Consider the following 22,508-nt stretch of genomic DNA (forward strand, 5'->3'; position numbering starts at 1 on the left):
CTAATAAAATCAACTATATCCCTTAGCTGATGTGGGATTTTTAACTACGATGCTGAAAATCTTCAGTATTGTATAATTAATTTCCTATAAGAATAGTACTTTTCTTGCTAAAGACAGGACTTCTGATCTTACTACAATAAAAAAAAAAGGCACTCACCTTAGTGCTTAAGACTGAAAGTGCATGATTAGCTTTACAGTACAGCGATTTCACCACCATTAGAATTAACAAAGAGTGATTTCCATAGATGAAACAGAAATGCTTGGAGGACACAACACTGACTCATTTTCAGCATCAAAACCAATTACCATACTTTCCTCAGACTGATTTCCGGTCAAGCCCTGTTGGTGCCTAAATAATTCCTGCTCACTAATGAGTCAGAGCCTGGAGGCGTACATAATCTAGGTAAACCTGTGGCTAACAGCTGAATCAGAAAGATAAGAAGGAGATAAATAATTCTCATACTTCTGCCTACAGTAACTTGTAAGGACCAAGCTTACTTTTCTCCAGATACTGAATAATGCTTACAGTCAAGAAATATTCCCTATTTATTTCCTTATTTCTTTTAAATATATGCATCTCTTCTGAAGTATAATGTTTCACCACAACCAAAGTCTAATATTTTGTTCCTCCAAGAAAGAAATGCTCCATCTTTTGAAGAGGTAAGGTTCTGGTAAATTTATTTTGGTTTGGGGTTTTCTTTTTCTGTTTTGTTTCTCCTCCAGTTTAGCTCTATTTATGTATTTTCAGAATACAATGGATAATAATGATTGAGAGTCAGAGGAACTTAGGAAATCTGGTTTTAGTTAAAATTGCAGAAACTGATTTTTTTCCCTTTCTTAAGTCAGAAACTGATACTTACTTTAAAAAAAAATTATAACAGACATTTTATACCACTCCAAATAATTGGACATTTGACTATTCAGTTACAAATATCTAAAAGTAGCCTAAGATTGTATCTGCATTATTAATATTACACAACAATGCAAAGTCTGTTTTAGAGATTAAAAGAGTAAAACCCATAAAATCCTTTCATTACCCAGGTCTTCCTATCCTTCAAGTAATCCTGAAACTAAAGAATTCAAAGAACTCTGAAATACTATCCTATACAAACTGGTCTTTCTCTGAACATCTGTAGCTTGGATTTTCTACAAGGTTAATAGCCGTCATATCATATTGGCTTTGCTTCCAAGGATTTATGTCTCCATCTTCATTTAGACGATATAAAGAAACTTGTCGCATATGGGTCCACATATTGAGCAAACAAATAATGCTCATTTTCATACACTTGGCTCATTTAGCATAAAAACTGCCTTTCAATGCTTATAGTCATTTTTGCTCAATATTATTCTATGTTTCTGGGCCCTCCAGAAGCAGGGTCAATAGAGATCATGTCTGATAATGCTCTGTTTTCCATCCTATTACTATAACCCTTACATGTTTCTTGAGGAAACCTTTCACTCGTAAGTCAAGGTGTTCTAAGTAGGAAGCATGTGTGAAATGACTTCAATAAATAAAGTGTCTCCTACATCAGCTTTTCTATTTTGATTTTTGGAAAAAAAAATAAAACAACAACAGCTCAGCTACTAGTGGAATTAATCTAATATATAAGGCATTCTGTAAATTCAGTAACTGATGCTAATGGAAAACAAATCAATCAGCTTGCACACTTTCAAATTACCACTTGTGTCCAATTCTTAACAAAACTTTTTGACAGCACTGTGGTACTGTCTTGGATTTGTATTGACTCTATTCCCATTCCATTAGATTCTTGTGTTTTTTTCTTTAGGTTGGAGGACTACACATATTTGCATATCACAGGAGAAAACTGCTGCTATGTGTTATGATGAGAGTTACAATTTCCTTCTCCCCAATAATATTATGCATGCCAGAGTGAAACACATGCAAAAAAACCAAAATAAAGCAAATAAGACTCTTTCCCCCTGCATCCAAAAACATAATGGACACTGGTCTTTTTCAAAAGCATCATTTTGCCTTGAAAACACACAGATTCATCTGTAAAGTAACTCTTCTTTTTAGGCATGTTTAACATCATTCCATGCTATGACTGGTTAAATAAATGTACGAAGTGCCAAGTCCAGACTTGTGTCTTCATTTTGTCACATATTGGGGAAAAAAAATATTTTTTGACAAAACAGAATGAAATGATCCAATATCAGATACGAATGTTCAGCACTTTTTCTGGAGACTCTCACCTTTTTTTTTCAAGCAAACTACTTTGCAGAAGCAACCAAGTATTTTCTCATATACTATATGTGCTGGTAATTAGCAAGGGCTGTTGAAAATAAGGACATACGTGTTGCCACAGTATGAAGGTCTTTCAAAACTAAATGAAACTGTGCTTTAGACTGTTTTTTAACCTTTCTTAGCAAGGACTATGTGATTATTTGCTTATGGATGTTAAGAGTACATAGAAATTAACAAATCACCGTCCATGGTATACATGCAACATTATTTTGTGTGATGTTATAGAACTCTTGACAAAACAGTCTTCCGATATTCATTCATCTGTAGAAGCTGTTTACCCAAGGCACTTCAAGACACAAAATGAGGTAGATGAGATCTACCTTGCTTGTAGTTGAACCCAATTAGATAAAGACAAATGCAAATCCCTTATGAGAAAATGTCACTGTTTTGACAGCTGACATATTTTCAAAAGCAAATTCCATAGTATGAATGTTTATAATATTTTATGCCTTGGTCATATAGTGCGAAAAAAAATCATGCAAATAATCATACATGTAAACTCAAATATGAATATATGAGCTAGGATTACATGTGCATGAAAAGAAATAGCAATAATAGTGGCATAATACTTTCCAACATCTCCCAGCTCATTCTAGAGATGAAGGGAATGAAAATGCAATTATTAAACTGTCTCAGGCAGTTTGAAATAATGATTTTGATAAATAGTGAATGGCATTCAGGCAGATGTCTAGCAATGAACCATGTGAAACAATGACTCCAACAGAACAATTTTAGTCAGTCAAAATTCAAAACAGAAGAAGGCCAGAGAATAAACTCGTTATTTCAGAAGCCATTCACCAATGAAAACTTAGGAGATTTTACTATTAAAGATGGTTTATCCAGCTGACTTCTCGGTAAAAGCTTTAGTGAACAGCCTTTGGATCATTGTATACAAGGTACTGTTAAGATTCAAAAGTATATATAAGATCCTGACATATTTGGGCAGTGAAATATCAGCATAACATGTAAATGAGAAACTGAAAACAATGGAAATCACGGTATGAAAAATGGCTCAACATGAGTTTTGATACAACTTTCCATAAATACCTCTCGTACTCCATAAAAGGTTGTGTTACAATGTTCCATCAAAATGGAGAGGAAATATATATTTATAAATATTTAACACCTATATGTAATCAGGCTTAAAATGTAAAGTCAGAATGAGTACAGGCAGAATGAGCTGTCCACCTGTTTGGACATAATAATCTATGTACAGCTATCTGAAATTTAAATCCCCTCTTTGAACTCAGGGGCTGAAGTAAATGAGAATGAAGAGATTGAATTGCAAGAGATACCAAATTCCTTAATGATGAACAGAGTTATGATTCAGTTCAGACATTCCAAATACCTAGGCTTTTGGATAATTAGTGATGAATTTAATACTCTTGTGATGGCTTTCAGAATAACAAAAAAGAATTAACAGAAAGAATGGAGAGTTTTTAGGTCATCTTCAACCTTACACAGCATAAGGATATTACTATACTCTTCATCATAGCAACAAAAAAAATCTGAATAGGTTAATCTACAAAGTAACAAGAATTAACATAAAACTTACTAACGGAGTAAATGCTACAAACAGATGCATATTAAAAGGTGTTTTTCTTATGGCAGAAGTCACCAGACCTGCTGCTTTCCTTCCTAAGAAGGCTCCACACAGATCTTAACTCTGCAGAAGACAAAGTGTAGCTAGACCTCCATAGAAAAAAAAAAAAATAACTTTCTTGACAGAGGAATCCAGAATTGACCAGGTATGTTGAAGTGAGCATATTTTTCTTCTTCAAAGTGCATATGGGGATTTAGCCATTGAGGGGGTACTATATCTTCTTTTGGACTGCTAAGGCAGGTGGAGTTCTGAGTTCTTTGGCCATTCTCAGTTAATACATTTCAGTTATTTTGCTGGCAGTAGTTTCTTCTTTCATATGATGCATGGTAAGTAGTATCCGGTATGTCAGACTGACAAACCACTAATATAGTAATGCTTTAGTGTACTCTTTTCCCCCCTAAAAATTAAAGAGATTATTTATGTTAAAAAGAGTAAAAGATATGAAATTCTCTCTTACTGTGATCTCTGACAGTATTCTAATAGAGGTGACTATCTAGATGCTGTGTTTGTATGTAGGCTTGGAGACCTCTTGATACTCTTGTCTCTCCTTGAACAGCTACAGGAGACTGAGAGCATTCAGAAGTGATCCAAGACAATCCTGAGGGTTAGGAAGAGAAGTCCATACTGAGTTGTTTCTACATTACAGATTGTATAAAATGACACTGAACCCAGATTTAACTCCTGTGGAGGAGGTCAGAGAGATCAAAGCATCTTTCTGAGTGTCAGCATGCAAAATGAGAGATTACTGCTTAACTCCTTGCTATACTTGTCTTTCTTTTAGCCAGAAATCCTCATCCATATTTAGAGTTTATAGCACTGATTGCAATCTGTGTCATAACTTCTCAAAATAGTTACTCAACTTAGATGATGACCATAAGAAAGCATTATCATTCCAGTATGTTTCGCATTTTTCATGCAGAAAAAAGTTGGAACATAAGATCTGTGTGCCAACCTCAGAAAATTAAACTTAAATACTATTACAGATTATGCAGAGTTGTGGTAATATTAAAGGCATACAGCACAGTAAACTCCCATTCTGTTTAATCAATCTAGAACTGTGATCCACATTTTGTGCAAAGTGATACTCGGAAATATCCGAGCATGTTTGAAATATCGTGCAAGTCTTGCTCACATTTCTAGTGACTGCTCTCCAGGCAAGATGACTGTCCAATTTCATCTCTGTCACATGCAACAGGACAGACTAAGTGAAAAACATGTGCTTAATAATTTGCTCCTGAGTGCAAAAAATTCAGATATAATTGAAGTATCTTCTTTAGATTAACTTTTTATTGGAATTCTATTTAAATGATAGATATCTAGAAATAAAATTCTCCAGGTCTGATGTAAAGGAGAAGAAATTTAGTTCAGAAAGTAAGGTTTTTAGAACATTCTCACATAATACTAGGTTATCTTGGTATAGCTACACAAACATATCAGTTAATAAAAAGCTAGATAAGCCATCGAAGAGAGAGAAAAATTCTTGTCTTGCAATCTGACTGGTTCACTTGACAAAAAAAAATAGGGTTCCAGAGGCTGGCACAGTTGCTTTCTGCTTACTATAAAGATGATCTCTAGCATTAACAAGGATTTGCTATTCAACTGGAAAAATTACATGAACAGAAGCAAATTATACTGAATCTTTTGGAAGCAATCATCTAAGGGTCGTAAGCTGCAACTTGGTTTAACAGAAATAAAAACCTTTGACTTTGAAATAATTGTTAGGGAACAGTTTTGGAAAGTGCATAATTTTTTGCATGTTTTTATCCTTGTCTATTTACACAGTATTTTATAGCCAAGTGACAACATCTGCACTTGCATGACAAACGAGGCAAAATTAATTTTTTGCATTACAACTGGGGCAAAACTATCTTAAAACTGTAAGATAGTAAGAGAACTAGATTTCAGGGTTGTCATCGGGATTGCCCTGCTGGATGATGAATCCATTCCTGAAAATACCTCATAACATATGCTATAGTTCTCCAGGGTGGCTTCAGGAGATAAAGTTCTTATAGGAAGAATGCTTGTTAAGAAGAAAAGGCAAATATGCTAACTTACATCTTGAATAAATATCAACATAGTAATTTCGTAACCAGAGTTCCATAGTAACTGGAAAAGTAGTCCGCTCTCATTCTGACATAAATTGCTTTCCAGCAAGATAGTTTTCAAGGAGTAGTTTGAAAATCAGTCAGACAGGCTCAAGGACAGAAATCAGCTGATCAAAAAACGTGAAATAAAAATGAAGACTGATGAGATGTAAAAGAATATGCATGCACTCCAGAGAGAGATAATGCTCAGGCGTCTGTTCAAGTCTGAAGCAGCAGGCTGTTTCTAAGCTTCTTCACAGAGAAAAGATTAAGATAAATGTGTGGAGACATTCTTAAAACTCTAGTCTTCTTTTATTATGTTTTATTCCAGTTGCTAAGGGAAAAATATAATTTGGTGATGAGGCAATGTTCATTGTGTGTTATCACTGCTTACAAGGAAATGGAAAAGCAGTTGATACTAACCACTTTGACAGCTGAAAACAGCACGAAGGCTTGACTTATGAGAAGTAGGATAGCATAATTCTTCTGAAGGGAGGAAAAAGCAGGAAGTCCCAACATACAGAACATAGAACAAGTAAAGGTGGACCAAGCCCTTTAATATGATAGCCCATGATTCAATACTAGCAATTAAGGCAGTGAGAACAGTTTAATGTATATTTACATAATATTCACTGATAGTTCAGACAGCTCAGTATAAAAAGCATAAAAGCTCGTTAGTGGATCATTTTATCCAGGGTAGCTTATCTGCTCCACAACTGATCCTTAAAGGTGAAGCATCATGCTAAGGCAGGTGTATCTCTTCCAGTTATTAAGATAGGTCACTTAAGAGTAAACTGCTTTATGACAGACAGAAAAGTTCACAGCAAACAGACCTTACTACACAAAGACTTCAATGTGCAGGGAATAACTTGAAATCCAGTAAACTGGGTGGAAAATGACTAGATTAAAATATTTAACGAGTTTAGCTTCTAATCTGTGCTTTCAGAAAAGATTCCTGAAGACATGGATGGTTAAAATCATGCATAAGAGACTCCAAAAAGTATAATACAATCATGAGGAAAGTCAGATGAAGATTAATTTTGAAAGACATTAATTGGAAGACCTACGTAAATCAAACATATACAGCATTTTTATAAGTATGGAACTGATTTTCTTCATATTGTCTATGTCAAATGGGAAGTATCCTCCAGTTACCAACAAACTAGATTTTGCAGAGACCATAATAGGAAACAGCTGTTTCATATACACAGACTAATGGAAAAGAAGGGACAATGTGTCTATGAAGTTGGTACACAACACTGTAAGAAATCAGCATGTTTCCTGGAAATGAAACAACAGTTTGCACCAACAAATGAAATTCCACTAATCAAGATTTTTCATTTTACAGATCAGAAAATGTTGTGTACTTTACAGAACTCCAAAAAGGAGTTGGTGCACTTTACTCCATTTTTAGTCTTCATTCTAATTACATGTAAACTGTGAATTTAACTGGGATTCTAAATTAAAGAAATCAGCAAAGGCAGATGCAAAAAGGGAAGATACTGGAATGTAACAAGGTGTCAGATGACACAAGACACTGCTAACAGTGACACAAAGACACTGCTTGCTAGCATCAGAAACAGATCTATTACTGTTGCCACAAGAGGAAAAAATGCTGTATGACTTTCTCAGTTGACAGAAATGCAATAGGCTTAATGACAAGCAGACTGGGTTTATCTGTCAGTCATCAGCTTGTATGATCAAGGAAGGAACTTTCAGAAACTAACAACTACTTAAATTCAAAAATCACAAGAAACAAGGTTAAGAGGTTTTCATATATATGGAGAAATCACAGCCTACTGTAATTCCCCACAAAGAATGACAATTAAAGAAAACACTGTGTACAACGCTTCTATGTTCATCCTATCCACAGTGTAAAATCTGTAACACCCACATAAATAGATGACTCATTATTTTTTTGAGAACTGCTAGAGGAAAATGACATAGAAAAGCCCTCCAGCTAACAAATAAACCTCTCTCCTAGCTTTTTGCCTTGTTGAGTATGCAAAGATTCCAGCTCCTTATATCTGGTTCTCAAATTGGAAGAAAAGTGCAACGTTCTTTCAAGTAAAGGAAAACACTAATAAATATTTATATTACATTTTTTCCCCATTTATGCCTAATATGTTACTCTATGAAATCCTTTCAACAATAGTCTCTCAAAGGCCCTTGAACCTTTTACTAATTTCTCTATCTTTCCTAAACAGGACCATATCACTAATTAATGGGTGAAATCCAAGTACCACAACAGAACTGTACTTTCCATTTTCAATGTACCAAGCTCTTACATTCTGACATTGTTTGGAAGACATGGTGAAACAATAAAATCACAAAACATTTGACACAAAAATGGGAAGTTTAAATCTAAAAATAAATATTCTACACTGAATACTCTAATGAGCTCTAATTACAAAACACCATATCATAAAAGACATACTAAGTACTGCTCCAAACATAGGTACATCTTCTTATGAAACACGTAGTAATTATTATGAAACACTAGTATTTCAACATTCATTATGGAAGGATTGTTATGAAATAGAAATCTTCTTAATCAGACACTCTAGGTGGTACCTATTAATTTAGTGGCATACAGTCCAACAGTTTCAGGACACCAGGACTGAAAAACACATCATCAGCTGTGCAATACCTAATTTATAATCTGTACTGAAAATACATAGTCAGCAGCATGCTGCAAAGTCCTCTTCACTACCACACTTCAGTTAGCAGTATTTCCCTTTACATGACAGATTTTGTGAATTATATTCGCAAAAGATACTTTTACTTTAAAAGAATGTTATTTTCTCTCTTTGTTATTCAGCAGGAGATTACTTTTTTAACTTAGACCTGTTTCGCTATATGAACTATAGTGTTAGAAAATGCTATTGCATACTATTAAGTCATTCTGCATTATGGATAAAATATTTTCTTACGTAATCCCAGATCTTTTATTTCTAAACATTTGATTGTACAAGTTAAGAGGTATTGAAAATCTCTAGATCTGAAGGCTGATAAAATCTTAGGCATGAAAAAAGTATTTTATACAATTCTACAAAAAAACAGACTCCTGTGCTCAGTATAAAACGTATTTCATATAGTTTTACAATGAAGTTAATAAGGAATTTATGGTTCTGGTCACAAAAACAGACAAGCAAAAAAAAGTTCAGCAATACTAGTCTACTATGTAGCACTTCTGTTTAAAAATAAACTTTCTTTCCAGTTCTGCTAGTGACATCAAGTGACTGAATTGCTTAATAAAAAAACACCTTCAAGAAAAGGTATTTTTCCTACAAAATATGACAAGACACATTTTCAAACCATAAAAAAGAACTCAGCCATACAACTCCTAATAACATTGTTGGGAGTTGCTTGTCAAAAGCAGTGTGCATCATGCTGGAAATGCCCTTCAGTGATAACAATAGGGTTAAAACTTTTGAACGTATGCATAAATACTTTAGATGAGGTGTTTTGTAAGGTAACATTTGTGATTTATGATTAACTGTGCTTTCAGAAGCACCTGTATCACAGGAACGCCTCAGAAATTAGTTTACTCTGTAGTTATATAGTGCACTAAAATCTACTATTCTTTCAAGAAGCTTTCAACATAAGTCTGGCTCTTTAAAGCAGACTTTTGAAGAAGGCACGCAAGTGAAGTTATTCATTACAGAATATGTTTCAGTGTTATCTATATTTCCATATTACTTCAGCACCGCATGTACTTTATGTATAGGTGATCTTGCTATATTACTTTTAAAATGGTTTCTAAAAATATTACTTCTCCCCTTAGTAGAGGAATGATACAACTTCTCCAAAATGAAGCAGATAGTATCAAAGAAAGATGGAGAACCCTGATATCAACTGCAGTACAACAGGAAAAGAAAAATATGAAGATTCTACTGTGTACCACAGAATGAAATCATAAAAATTTTGGGGCTGAAGTGAGATTGCATTATCATGTCAAACATATACTTCTAAAAACCATTGCTATAGACAAAAAAAACAACATATACTTCTAAAAACCATTGCTATAGACAAAAAAAACAACATATACTTCTAAAAACCATTGCTATAGACAAAAAAAACAATCTTATTAAAGGGATAAAAGCCAAAATGGTTCATATGTATTTGATTAAAAAAAATATTTGAAAGTGACTACTAGGAGGAATCTGCAAAAGAGATTACATTTACACCCCTGGGAATTGCTGATTTACTGTTCTGATTTTTTTTTTTTTCGGTCACAGCAGAAGTCAAAGCATTTAATACTATATATCTGTGAATATCTGGAGTCAGATCTAATTACAAAGAAAAGGTAAATATAATGGGAATTTTTGACAAAAGATGTTTGCCTGCTTGTCTACGTCAAAGAAAACAGATAAAAACGTGAGCCTTATATATCAAATCAATTTATAATTTAACAGTTGCATTGAATTCCTTAACTCTAAAAGCTCAACTAAACATACTTTCAAATACATTCCAATCTGGAACTTTAAATTACATGAGGTATCTTGGGGATTTTACCTATCACACAGTTAAAAACTGAATATTTTTACCCTACTTCTAAGCTACTAATCTATATCAAGTAATATGTTCTGCTACAGGTAGAGGCCCAATTTGAACATCTAGGATTAACATGGGCAGCTAAGTACTCCATTTGAGATTAAGCACCATAGCATCAAATGAAATCAAGCTAACAAAATAAAATATGTCAACTCATCTTTCTAAGCAGAGCACAGCTGGGAAAAGACATTCCGTAAACTTTATTGTGTCTAAATTTATAAAGAAAAGGAGAAAGCTAGCTAGCATACTCAAGACTTAGTGATGTAACAAACTGGACACTTAGTACGCAGTGGAGAAAATTAATAGTGAGAACCCTTATTAATTATTCTTCTGTACATCATAAAATATAAGAGTATGAAAGTAACAAAATTTTTGTGACTTTTGACAATTATTAGTAAGAAAAAGATGATAACAATTGCCAAAAAAATCACAAAAGTTGACATGTTACCTGGCTATGACAAAGAGCACACAACTGACACCCAAGTAAGCCAGCAGAATATACATCCAGATATCAGGGGAGAGAGGATTCAGGAAGGAGAAGACGCCCGGGTTTGTACCATTGGGCTTGCGGTACAAAATACTTATTCCAAGAGTCATAAAGGGCTTGGAAAAGTCGATGACCTTCTCTCGAACATAGGTAATTGCCAATGGGGCAACTGCAAGGTCAGCTTTCTGTTAACAGAAATACAAAAAGAGAAACAGGCTGTAAGTCAGAAGAAACAAGTTGTAGCAGACAATCAAACACATACTTTACATAAATGAGATTTGTTCTTGTACTAGGTAGGCTGAAACTTAAAACTTGTTCTCCCTATAAGGAAGGAAACAGGTTTATGCTACTTCCTATTTCGTAAGTTCACATAGCAATATTTACAGAAAGTTAAAAGCATTATTACACAGATAGAAGCAAAGAAAAAATTGCATCTTGCAGAAAACATGAACATCCATTATCACTTCTTTTAAAACTTTTTTATAAGGTACGATTAGTGCTCACCTTCTCTTTGTCACTGTTTGACTGTGCTCTTTAGAAGTTAACAACTTTGTGACACAGATATGAATATGTTTGTACAAGTGTAGGAAAAGGGCCAGGACGCAGATTTTCCTATTTTAGCATAAAAGTGTTGGTACAAAATGAAGAACATTTTAAAATTAGAAGTGTTATACCTGGAAGGTTGCTACAGGGAGTAAGTTCAAACAAATTACAGCTGCCCTTACTAGTTTGCAGAAATCACGATGAAACTTGTAGATAATTGACCACTAATTTCAGCATTCAAAATTAAAACATACAATAGAATGTATTTTGTGAATTTATATTCAGTTTTAGTTATTATGGCAATGATTCATAGGATATTAGTAAACAGTCTATACTAATTCTTACCCAAAATTTAATGGAAATCATAGTAACAAGAAATCTACAGCATTTACTTTTTAATCTCTGTGTATTATGTGCATGTGTATATGTGAGTGTACATCTACATGTGCTCGTATGCAAGAAGGAAGTTCAGAGCGAGATGTTGTACAGTACAAGACTTGGCAAACTGTAAACTAAGAATTCCTTGTAAACTACACATAAATATAGAAATGGTATAGCTACAGTGAAATACTGTTATCCAAGTAAAATAGCTGCAAATCATTTTCAGAATGCCTGTTCTAAACCAAGATCCAGTAAAACTGTATAAATTCATACAATTATCTATTTTATTTTGTTCACATGGTACTGTATGCACTGCGTAACACTCAAAATCCACACAATGTTACAGCATTTCATTGTTCCCTTTTTTTATCTCATCTTCCACAAAGTTCTACTGTAGTCTATTGTTGTTATGAGCATTTATCACATCATTAGATCTACTGTAGTAAAGTACTTCTATGTTACAACATGGAAAATCTGTTGCCACTGTTCATTTAATTTGGTAAGGGTTTACTAGTCAAAAACACAACATAAGCTTCATTTCCATTGGTATTCAGAATTTATAGGTATTAATCAGACCAGCAAATCTTTATTCTACAGCAGTTGAGTTTTTATGGATTCCGTATAATTGATGATATTCCAGCTCACGCAGAAAGAAAATAGTAAAGCAAGAAACTGAAACTAGTTTCAATCAAAGGTTATAGGTCAACATGTAGAAGTTTGAGAAACATCACTCAAGTTGTTAGACTGAGAGGCAACTATCAGTCCTTACACGAAGAGTCTGACGCCAACTCATTAGAGACTGTCAGAAGATGCAGCTGCCCAAAGCCAGAGAAAATGATCATTTGGAATGCAGTTGTGAATTTTAGTCTTAAAACATTAACAGAGCCTTTATGAATAACAGATCATTTCTTTTAACAAATATTATAGGAAATCCAACCCTTGGTCATCAGATGAAAAGAAAACAGTATACAAGTGAATACAGGTTGTAACTGTCTACAGTGGAGCAAAGTTTTAGGGAAGCTGCAGATGAAATTAGAAAAATAAGCAAATGAGAAATAATGCATGTCTCATATGACGGAACAGGACAATCAGATACCCCAATCTGGGAGGCACAGATCCAAAATACGGGTCCACATCTTGATATCTCATGATTTTCTTCAGAACTATAGTAACCCTGTTTCCATACTCTTGAACTAGTACATCACCACAAGAATAAAAACTAAACATCTCAACAAAAATAATATCCAGAGCTTTTACTGACTGAGGAAGCAAAAAGCTGTTAGAATGACTGACACAAAAATGTAATACCTCCACATGTAATCACTTCGGCTAATTAGATATATTTAATCTCCAAACTATTTAATTCTCTTGGCAATTGTTTCATTCTGAAATGGCACTACTTGAAAGTAAAAGAAACAGGGGCCAAGTTTCCAGAAGTGCAGTACCAGGGTCTCCTACACTCTTCTACAATGAAGAAATACAAGTAAGAGAATTCCCTTTGGTTAATTTCTCAGGACGAATTGGAGACGAATGGTGTAAAATTAGGATTTTTTCAATCCACATTTATCAACATTTACAAATGAGTACATCTAAAATGGATTTCTGGTAGGTTCTGTAACAAAGAATATTTGTCTCATTTGGCAATGATGTATGATTCAATTTTTTAGAATGAATGTATGCATGATTCTATTTTTTAAAGGAAAAAAAAAATTTCTGTCTGAAAGCACAATCCTAAATAGCACTTATTCTTGACCTTAGAGTACTTGAGATGAAGGCCTTTTTATGACAGTATCCAAGGACTGGTGAGGATAAGCTACTTGCTACTGAGAAAAATTCTGCACTAACTAAAGGTTACAATAGCAATTAGAAACAAGTAAGTCTGACAAGGACATTCCACCACAATGCACAGTCCTGAGCAAAATGGAAGAGTTGTACAGCAGCACAAAGAGTATCCACACCACACGATGAAGGAGTGCACTACAGATGATCATGTCAATGACAGATGGCAGAAAGTGGAGAAAAATATTCTTCACAATAATTTCCTATTTTAATCATGTCAAGTGTGAGGAAACCACAATCCTGCATTCACTCCACCATTCAAAGATATGGCATGATAAACTGGAGAACGGCACTCACATTCTGCACTCATCTTGGCAATGTTTCAAAGAGAGATTCTCTAGCAAGAAAGAGAAAGTCAAGGACAAGAGGAAGTAAGAAACAGAATTTATCACACTCTATAGGACATTATTCAAAATCAGCTGAACCACTGACAGTTATTCCTTCTCTACTTTTTCGAAGTGCAACAAATATTTCGAACATTACTTTTAACCATGTATTCTCAGTAGTACCTGATCTTCCCTCTTCACCCTGCACCTTAAAGAGTAATATTTTCTCTTTTCATACTAGCACATACACTGTCAGTATCGTCTATTTTCTACATTATTGCAGAACTCTGTGAGCAGAGACTGCTAGGCCTTCCCTTTTTTTTGTGCCATATGAGAACTGCAAGTACTCTCTTCAGAGCCGGGTAAAGTTTTCCCTGCCTTGCTGCCATGTGCAGCTGTAGGATGTTCACTCACCAACAAACAACTCAAGATATACATGATTTATTTCTGCTACAGAAGCCCCTAAGGCATGCCGAAATACTCCTCCTTTGCTTCCTTATTCACATTTCACTTCCAAGCAGCTTGTTGATGGACTATTTCACATAAAGTAAAATATAAACAAAAAAGAGAGGACATCTTTTTCACTTGCAGAAGGCTGATATTTGGTACACAACCTCTAAGACGACAAGTTTTAAAATTATACTGAGTTCAATCTATGCATGCAGCTACAAATAACTTCAGTAATAAATCTGCACATAAATGTTAAGTAGTGCAAGAGCCATAGCAAGTATAGTAAGTTAGCATTTGCAGATATTGATATCTTGCATGTGAAAAATAACTCTATAAAATATAACCCAGACAAACTGCCACATTAATTTTGGGGGAAATTAAACTTTGAAAGCATTTAATAGCTCCTACTAATAACATTTGGGAAAGGAAAAATAAACACCAATTGAATTTTCTTTTGATTATTATTTTCTGAAAAACTTTTATCTCACCTATGTTGTTCAAAGGAATGAAAAGTTTAAACACAATCTAGACATAGCAACCATAAAATGGCTAATAGCTATTTTTAATTAGACTCTACAGCTACAGAATACTCCACCATAATAATGGAGTTATTTACCCTGTGTAGGTGGAGTCTGCTCTTCAGTCTAAGACCCGAAGTCAATAAAGAAACTCCTTCAGCCACCTCAAATTTTGGGGATTGTTAACCTGAGAGCCGAATTTCAGGTACATTCCCATTGGAGAAAAAGCATCACTAAGCTAAACAGAGGATGGCTAATGTCCATCTTTAAACCCATCTAATGGGGTCCAACTGCACAGAGAGCCTACACATGATTCCTGTTCACAGAAGTGCATTTCCCTGTCCCTGATGTGAATAACTAAGGTCTGTAGTTTGCCTTTAGGTTTGTGATCTATCCTAAACTGGCTTGTTCATGCTGCTACATTATAGAAAACTTTACATCCTGTGAAAATCTTTTGGTCTTGAGAGAAGATCCTCATTTTCTTTTGAAACAACTAGGATTTTATTAGGGTTTTATTGCTATTTTTATTTTGACTAGCCACTTACATTATTTTGATGTAAATTGTTTTTCATGCTTTTCTACTAGCTTTCACAGGATCATGGGACAATTCAGGTGGGAAAAGTCATTGGGAAGTCTCTATTCCAATCTCCTGTTCAAAGCAGGGTCATCTACATGATCAGACCAGGCTGCTCTGAGCTTTACCCAGTTTTGAAAACCTGCAAGGATGGACACTACACAACCTCTCTGGATAACCTGCTCCACTGCTTGTCTGTCCATATAGTGAAGAAGTTTCTACAGACAAGCAGTGGAGAAGGTTGCTTAGAGAGGTTATGCAATTTCCATCCTTGGAGGTTTTCAGTTTATGCTCATTGTCTTTTGTCTCATGCAAGGCACCACTGTGAGGAGCCCAGATGCACCTTCTTGATAATCTCCTCACAGATCCTGAAAAACTGCTACTAGAAGTTGTTACCTTTGCCACTTGTAAGTAACATACCATAAAGTCCGAAAAGGTCCACACTAGTTAGACAAGTTACACCTTCACATTTGTGGGATCCTGACTTGTATCATCTAATATTCATTGCTAACAATATTATAGAGGCAACTTTACCAGTTGTTACTTTATTAACACAGTTTCAGTAGGTACTGGCTCAAGATACACATTTATTTATTTATAACTGCTGAGCTGCTTCTCAGGATTTGCTGTTCAGCAACAAAAAGTCACTGAACAACAGTTGGTTTACTCAGATTCGTTTTACTGACACTCAGTAGTATTTCATAACTGTTTCATTTCTTTAGAAATCCTTATGATAGCATGGGTAATACTTATCTTGGCAAATTTTTGAACAGTTGTGGTCACTAATGGGTGTGTCTGTCAACTGTAAGCCCTCAAGTCTTTAGAGGAGGGTCCTGATCTAATAACGAAGATCATATCTCCCTAGAGATCTAGATCTCAAAAAAAAATTTTCTGCAGAGGAAATCTGCCTGCTGTCCACTACTAGAGAAAGAACTTGCTGTATAAATTCAACTAGATAAAAACATTTGCAATCCTGCCTATAATGGCTTTTAAATAGGATGGAGCATATATTTTGATCAACCCAGCGTGTCTAGAACTGGCTTTCGGTATCATTTTCTGTTTGCTCCTTTGTTGTTCTCTGAATGTTTAGTCAAGCAAAAACACTAGTATTAAAACCATGAGGAACTCTGTAATTAGTTAATTTACATTATTATTTTTTATTCAAGTTTAGTAAACCCAGCAACTTTTGCAGTCCATTCTCATTTAGCTATGCCATGAAGGATTAGATTTAACAGCTGAATAGATGTAGTACGAGCACTCATTCAGAATACTGACAAATTTTCTATCTGTTGGTTTACAGGATGCAGTTTCACTGAAGTATTTTACACCAACTTTGTTTTAACCAACACTTATACAAATTGTATGTAAAAAGACTAGAGGCAGTGGACTACAAAACTACACTTAGCAGGAACGTGGATCACAGTAGGCTACAACAATAAGAAAATCTCAGACTTAATTCTTATCACTTCACTCCAGCAGAGTTTTCCACAAAGGGTTCTTCTAATGGTTAGAAAAGTAAGCTTCACACACCCACAGAAAGATCAAACTGCCAAAGAATATGTTTAAAAGACACTGTAGATATTGTGGTTCAGGGTTCAGGAAAGGGACATTCCCTCCTTAAAAAAACAAAAAATTGTAAGACTACTTAATTAAACTTTTACAGTTCTTCTTTACAGTTATGACAGTCTTTTTTTCTAAAATTATATTTTTGTACCAGAGAGGGTTACCAAACATGAAAACTACTGGATACCATGGTCCATTGCAGCTTCCTGAAATAAAATACAGAGGTAACATTGATTCCTTGTTTTTAGTTAACATTTTTATCTTTCTACTTTACAGATTTACCACAACTCCCTGGAAGTGTTTTTTTTCCAGTTGTTAACCAGCTATGTCAACTAGACTTCCGACTACTGCATGCGGGACAAAAAAAATCCCAAGCTTTTTAATTTTTATGTAAATTCTGTTCTCAAATACATGGGTTTTTATCGAACTGTGACTTTACTTCGTCATGCAATCAAGTTTGACTTGTGTCAAATTTGACTTGCTCCCACTTTTCTGTGTCACTGTCACCTGCAATTTTTTACAAGGGAATCAAAATGATTTTGCGTATCATTTGGATGGGAGTAGATCATTGAAGGATATACTACCTCTTAATGATTAACAGTTTTCAACTGACAACTTTTTGAAATCTATCATTTCATCAGCTTAATTAATTAATTGGACAAAACCCATTAAAATGGAAGAAATATCTCCTGTACACTCATCTTCTGCAGATGCATTTTGATGCAGCCATCAAAAAGACCAGACTTTATTTTAAAAAGAACTCACACACTGAAATTCTCAATGAATTGTTAAATACCAGTGTCTTAAGCTTTAATTAAAGTGGATTATTATTATAAACTATAATAAAACATGGTCTTTTTAGACAGCTCCATCATATAAAAATAAACACAGAAATGTTTTTGTATTGTGTATACTCTCACAGTATTATATATCATGCAATGGTTTACATGTGCCATAATCATAAAAGAATGGTTAATACAGTACATATTTTATTACCCAAAAGTATTGTCACAAATATAAGGAAGAAAAATGCACTAGATCCTAATTTAGTTCTGTTCTGCCTAGCATATATGTAAGCTAATTCATTTGGAAAACTTGTTATATTTATTAAAATTCAATAAAGCTTATCCAAGCTCTGGGCATTATTTAAATACTGAAGATACAAGATAAACTTATTAACAATCAGCTTTAATAAAAATAAATTGCAAATCATAAGGATGAAATCTGTGGTGGTTGAGTTAAACGTTTCTGATATGTATGAGGTGAAATCTATGAAACACTTAAAAATGTCATTACTGTCATAATTTATTCCTTGTATTATGTGAAGTTCTGGTTCACTCTGGAAGACAAGAATCAGCAGAGGGTTACGATGCCTAATGAATAAGAACACAAATATAGCAAGAAAAAACATTGAGCAGCATGACAGGCAGGTGCAGACAAATTTGCAGCCTAATGCCCAGCTAGAAAGTATATAGATAGTTAAATAACAACATTTACGGATGGTGCTAAGTTATTCAAAGTAGAAGGACTATAAAAGCATTGCTTTATGTCAACCTGCACAAAAAGAAGTGGAGAACAGTAAACAAAATGAGCTCAGAACAAGAAACAAAGAAATTATTCTTTACATTAAGTATGATTAAGCTGTAAAACTCCTTGCTTTCGAACATGTGGATGCCAAAACTTTAAATGTTTTCAAATAATTGAAGAATACTGAATACTAGAATACTATTTGATACAAAAAACTCCTATCTTATAATTCAGTAAGACCTTATCCACTCACTGCTGGTGGAGTAAATATGACTACTTTCTGTTCACCCTAATACAATCTTCTTGACATTTCTTCTTGTCTAAGTCAAGGACACCGAGCAAAATAAGCTTTTATTATGAACAACTATAAGGAGGAGAGGACAGTGCACATGCAAGTAGACACAGTTCTGCATCAATAAGTAGTTACGGCTGTTACCCACCATTATAAAACTATGAAGGATACGCTGCAGCTTCATACAAGTGTGTATTTTGCATCCAATTAAGTTTCACATTTCAGTCATACCTGCTCACTCGAACATGTTTCTTCACATATTTTGAAGAGGGACCAATAGTTCACAGAAAAGTATAGATTTGTTATGTTCATTTTCAAAAATAGATTTTGCATTAATTTTTACACTATAATCCATGACAATTTAGCTGAACTTCATGCATTAAATGGAAAGGACTGCAGGCCTTGCATGTCTGCATGGAGCGGGGGCTGTTTGAAGTGAGACAGAGACGATGCAGGTTCTTTCTGGATCTCAATAAGAAAGGCCTGGCTTAATATATTGTCTATTTTAATAAGATATATTGAAAAGAAGTTAAATGAAAAATGGCTGAGATGTTGGACTAAAAGGTCTGTGATTAGCGACATGAAGTCCAGCTGGAGATTAGTCAACTAGCGATGTTCTCCAGAGGTCAGCACCAATACTGTTCAACGCATTCATTAACGAGCTGGACAATGAGACACAGTGCACCTTCAGCAAGTATACACATTATACAAAACTGAGAGGTGTGGTTGATAGACCAGAGGGTTATGCTGCTATTTAGCTGGAGAAACAGGCAGACTGGAACCTCATGAAGTTCAAATAAGGAAGATGCCAAATGCTGCACCTGGGAAGCATAAACCCAGACACCAGTAGTAATGCTGAAAGGACAGTGACCAGCTGGGCTGCATTAGGCAGAAACGTTGTCAGCAAGTTAAGGGAGCTGATCCTTGACCTCTACTCAGCACTGGTGAGACACTCATGGAGTGATGGGGCTCCCTGGTGGAAGAGAGACAGGGATATACTTGAACGAATCCATCAAAAGGCCACTGAGATGGTTAAGAGATTGGAGTACCTGTCATGTGAGGACAGACGAGAGAGCTGAGCCTGTTTAATCTGGAGAAGAGAAGGCTCAGGGGAATCCAATGAATTAACACTTAAGCAGGGATAGGAAGTAAAGATGACAGAGCCAGATCCTGCTCTGTGGTATCCAGTGAAAGAAGAGGTAATGGGCAAAAAATGAAATGCAGAAAATTCCATTTAAACGTGAACCCCTCCTTTTCATTGTAGGAATGGTTGAACACTGGAGCAGGGTGACCGAAGAGGCTGTAGAGTCTCCATCCCTAGGGATAGCCAAAACCTGATGGGACATGGCCCTGGGTGACCTGCTCTAGTTGCATATCCTTTGAGTAGGGATTCGGACTAGGTGACCTCTAGGGTCAATTTCAACCTTAACAATTCGTTGATTCTGTAGTGCAAGTAATTTGTCTTTCCAATTCTCCTCATACTCCTCTGTAACAAAACTACAATTTTATTTCTATTCTGGATGCAGACAGAGAAAGAAAGTTTGCCACTAGTGAAACTAGGTTTGACATATAGTCTCCTAGAACTTTCTGTAATATTGTTGGCTTTCTGTTAAGCTACAAGTAGTTAAATAAATAGATAAAATAATTATAAAATTACAAAGACAACCAGACCAGAACTCAGTTACAGTCTGAATTTATTAATTCCTGATCCACCAAGCATGCAATCAAACTCCTTAAACGTTACTCCTGGGAGCAATGAAGTTAAAGATCAGAGTAGGCAGAATGGAGGACTGAGGGAAGGCTGGGAAATTTGGTACTGATCAACTTTCCCTATGCAGCTGAATTTATTTTGATCTTTGCAGTGATCATTTACCGTACACTGAAGTATAGATATTATAGAAACAGACTGAATGAATAGATCCATGATATGCTGTAAAAATAACTTGCTGAAGATTTTACATGAAAAACAGAATTGCAAATTACCTTCTTAAAGGAAAAGCGCATACTTGAATAGAGAAGTTGTTTCATCAATTTTCTCCAGGTAATTTAATTTCTATTAATTGGGACCAAGCCTAGTGACCAACTTTTGCTGAACCAGAACAGACAGAATAAAAATGTAGACACATGAATTTACCTAATAGCAGGGATAAGTCCCAATGGAAATTAAATCTGCTATTAGACAATTCTAATTTTCACATGTATCTCTCTTCAGCAGAAATATACATAGCAACAATAATCCTCGAGTCACTTTCTACCATTCATTACTATTATTGTAGCAACAAAAGTGATTGTAAAGACCAGATAACTGTATGAGGATATGAAAAATGTAACACTTCTATGAATATAGCCCTAGCCCTGGATCTAATCATCTCTTTACCGTTGCTGTAAGCATAGATGATGCTCAAGGTAAAGACTTAACTTTTGGAGTCTCCTTTGAAAAGCTACATGCCACTGCCTTGATGGACTATGTGAAAATGAATTTCAGTTATTCACTGGACTGTTTTTATCTGTCACTGAAACTTCATCATTTTGTATAACTAGTGCATTAGCCAGGCATGTACAAATAGCTAATAATTATAAATGGGGATTATAGTGGTTAGACTTAAAATGTGTTCTGTGTTAATTCTTACATACTCATTCTTCCAACCAGCCTCTAAAATATTTGGTCCCCAATCCACACTTGATTTGGTCCAGTGCTGCCATTCTTTTGCCAGTAACTTCTGAATGAACTTTTGACATGGTTCCCCATCATTTCCAGAAACTTGTGAACCTGTGACGGGCCACCCTCAAAAAAGAAAATTAAAAAATAAAAAGAGGAGGGTCAAGTGGGCAAATATCCTGTTTCTGAATGTGGGCTGATAGGAAACTGATCAAGGCAAGGAACAGAAATTCCAAACCAACAGTTTTACACAGCAAAACATGCTATTTATCATGAAGGATCCTGGCTAACAAATTTATGTAGTATACTTCCCAAATTTCACCTATACTTTAAACAAAATCCTGAGTTATGTAAGAGATGTCAAAAAGACTGAGTATGAATGTAGTTCCAGAAAAGTAAGTTTGATTCTTTGGCAATTCCCTGGTAGGATTCAATAAGACTGGTAGAATGAGAAAGAAAAAACAGAAATGGAAAAAGAAGAAAGGTTAATTTCACATAGCAAGCGAAACGGGAATTTAAAAGAAAAGGGTTTGGTAGTAGTGGTTACAATTATGAAAATTAAAATTAGAAAAGCATAATAACCTAACTGTAAAAAACATTACTTAGGCATAGTGTAGTTAAATGAACAGGAAGGCAATATTCACTTACCCTAGTCTCAAGAAATTTCAGATAAACAGCCTCCTGAGTACAGATCATCAGAAAAATTCCACAGATCTCAGAGCACTTATTGAGAATGCCCCACTGTGAATGTCTCCTACCACTTCTGGTGTCAAAGAAGTTGAGAGTGTACTTAAAATTCTTCATCCAGTTTCTTTGGGAAAAGATTGAATGTGATCAGC

The 22,508-nt window shown here is 34.9% G+C and overlaps 1 protein-coding gene across 4 annotated transcripts in view; it reads right to left on the reverse strand.

Moving 5' to 3' along the window:
- GRIK2 (glutamate ionotropic receptor kainate type subunit 2) overlaps positions 1–22,508 on the reverse strand; it is a 439,202-nt gene that overhangs the window by 134,571 nt on the left and 282,123 nt on the right. For all 4 annotated transcript variants that reach the window (XM_075414313.1, XM_075414311.1, XM_075414312.1 and 1 more), the window contains one exon: positions 10,959–11,182. In XM_075414313.1, coding sequence (XP_075270428.1) covers positions 10,959–11,182 — 224 coding nt within the window. The remainder of the gene's footprint in view (positions 1–10,958; positions 11,183–22,508) is intronic.

Source organism: Opisthocomus hoazin, chromosome 2, assembly GCF_030867145.1.
Source record: "Opisthocomus hoazin isolate bOpiHoa1 chromosome 2, bOpiHoa1.hap1, whole genome shotgun sequence".
NCBI classification, from domain to species: Eukaryota; Metazoa; Chordata; class Aves; order Opisthocomiformes; family Opisthocomidae; genus Opisthocomus; species Opisthocomus hoazin.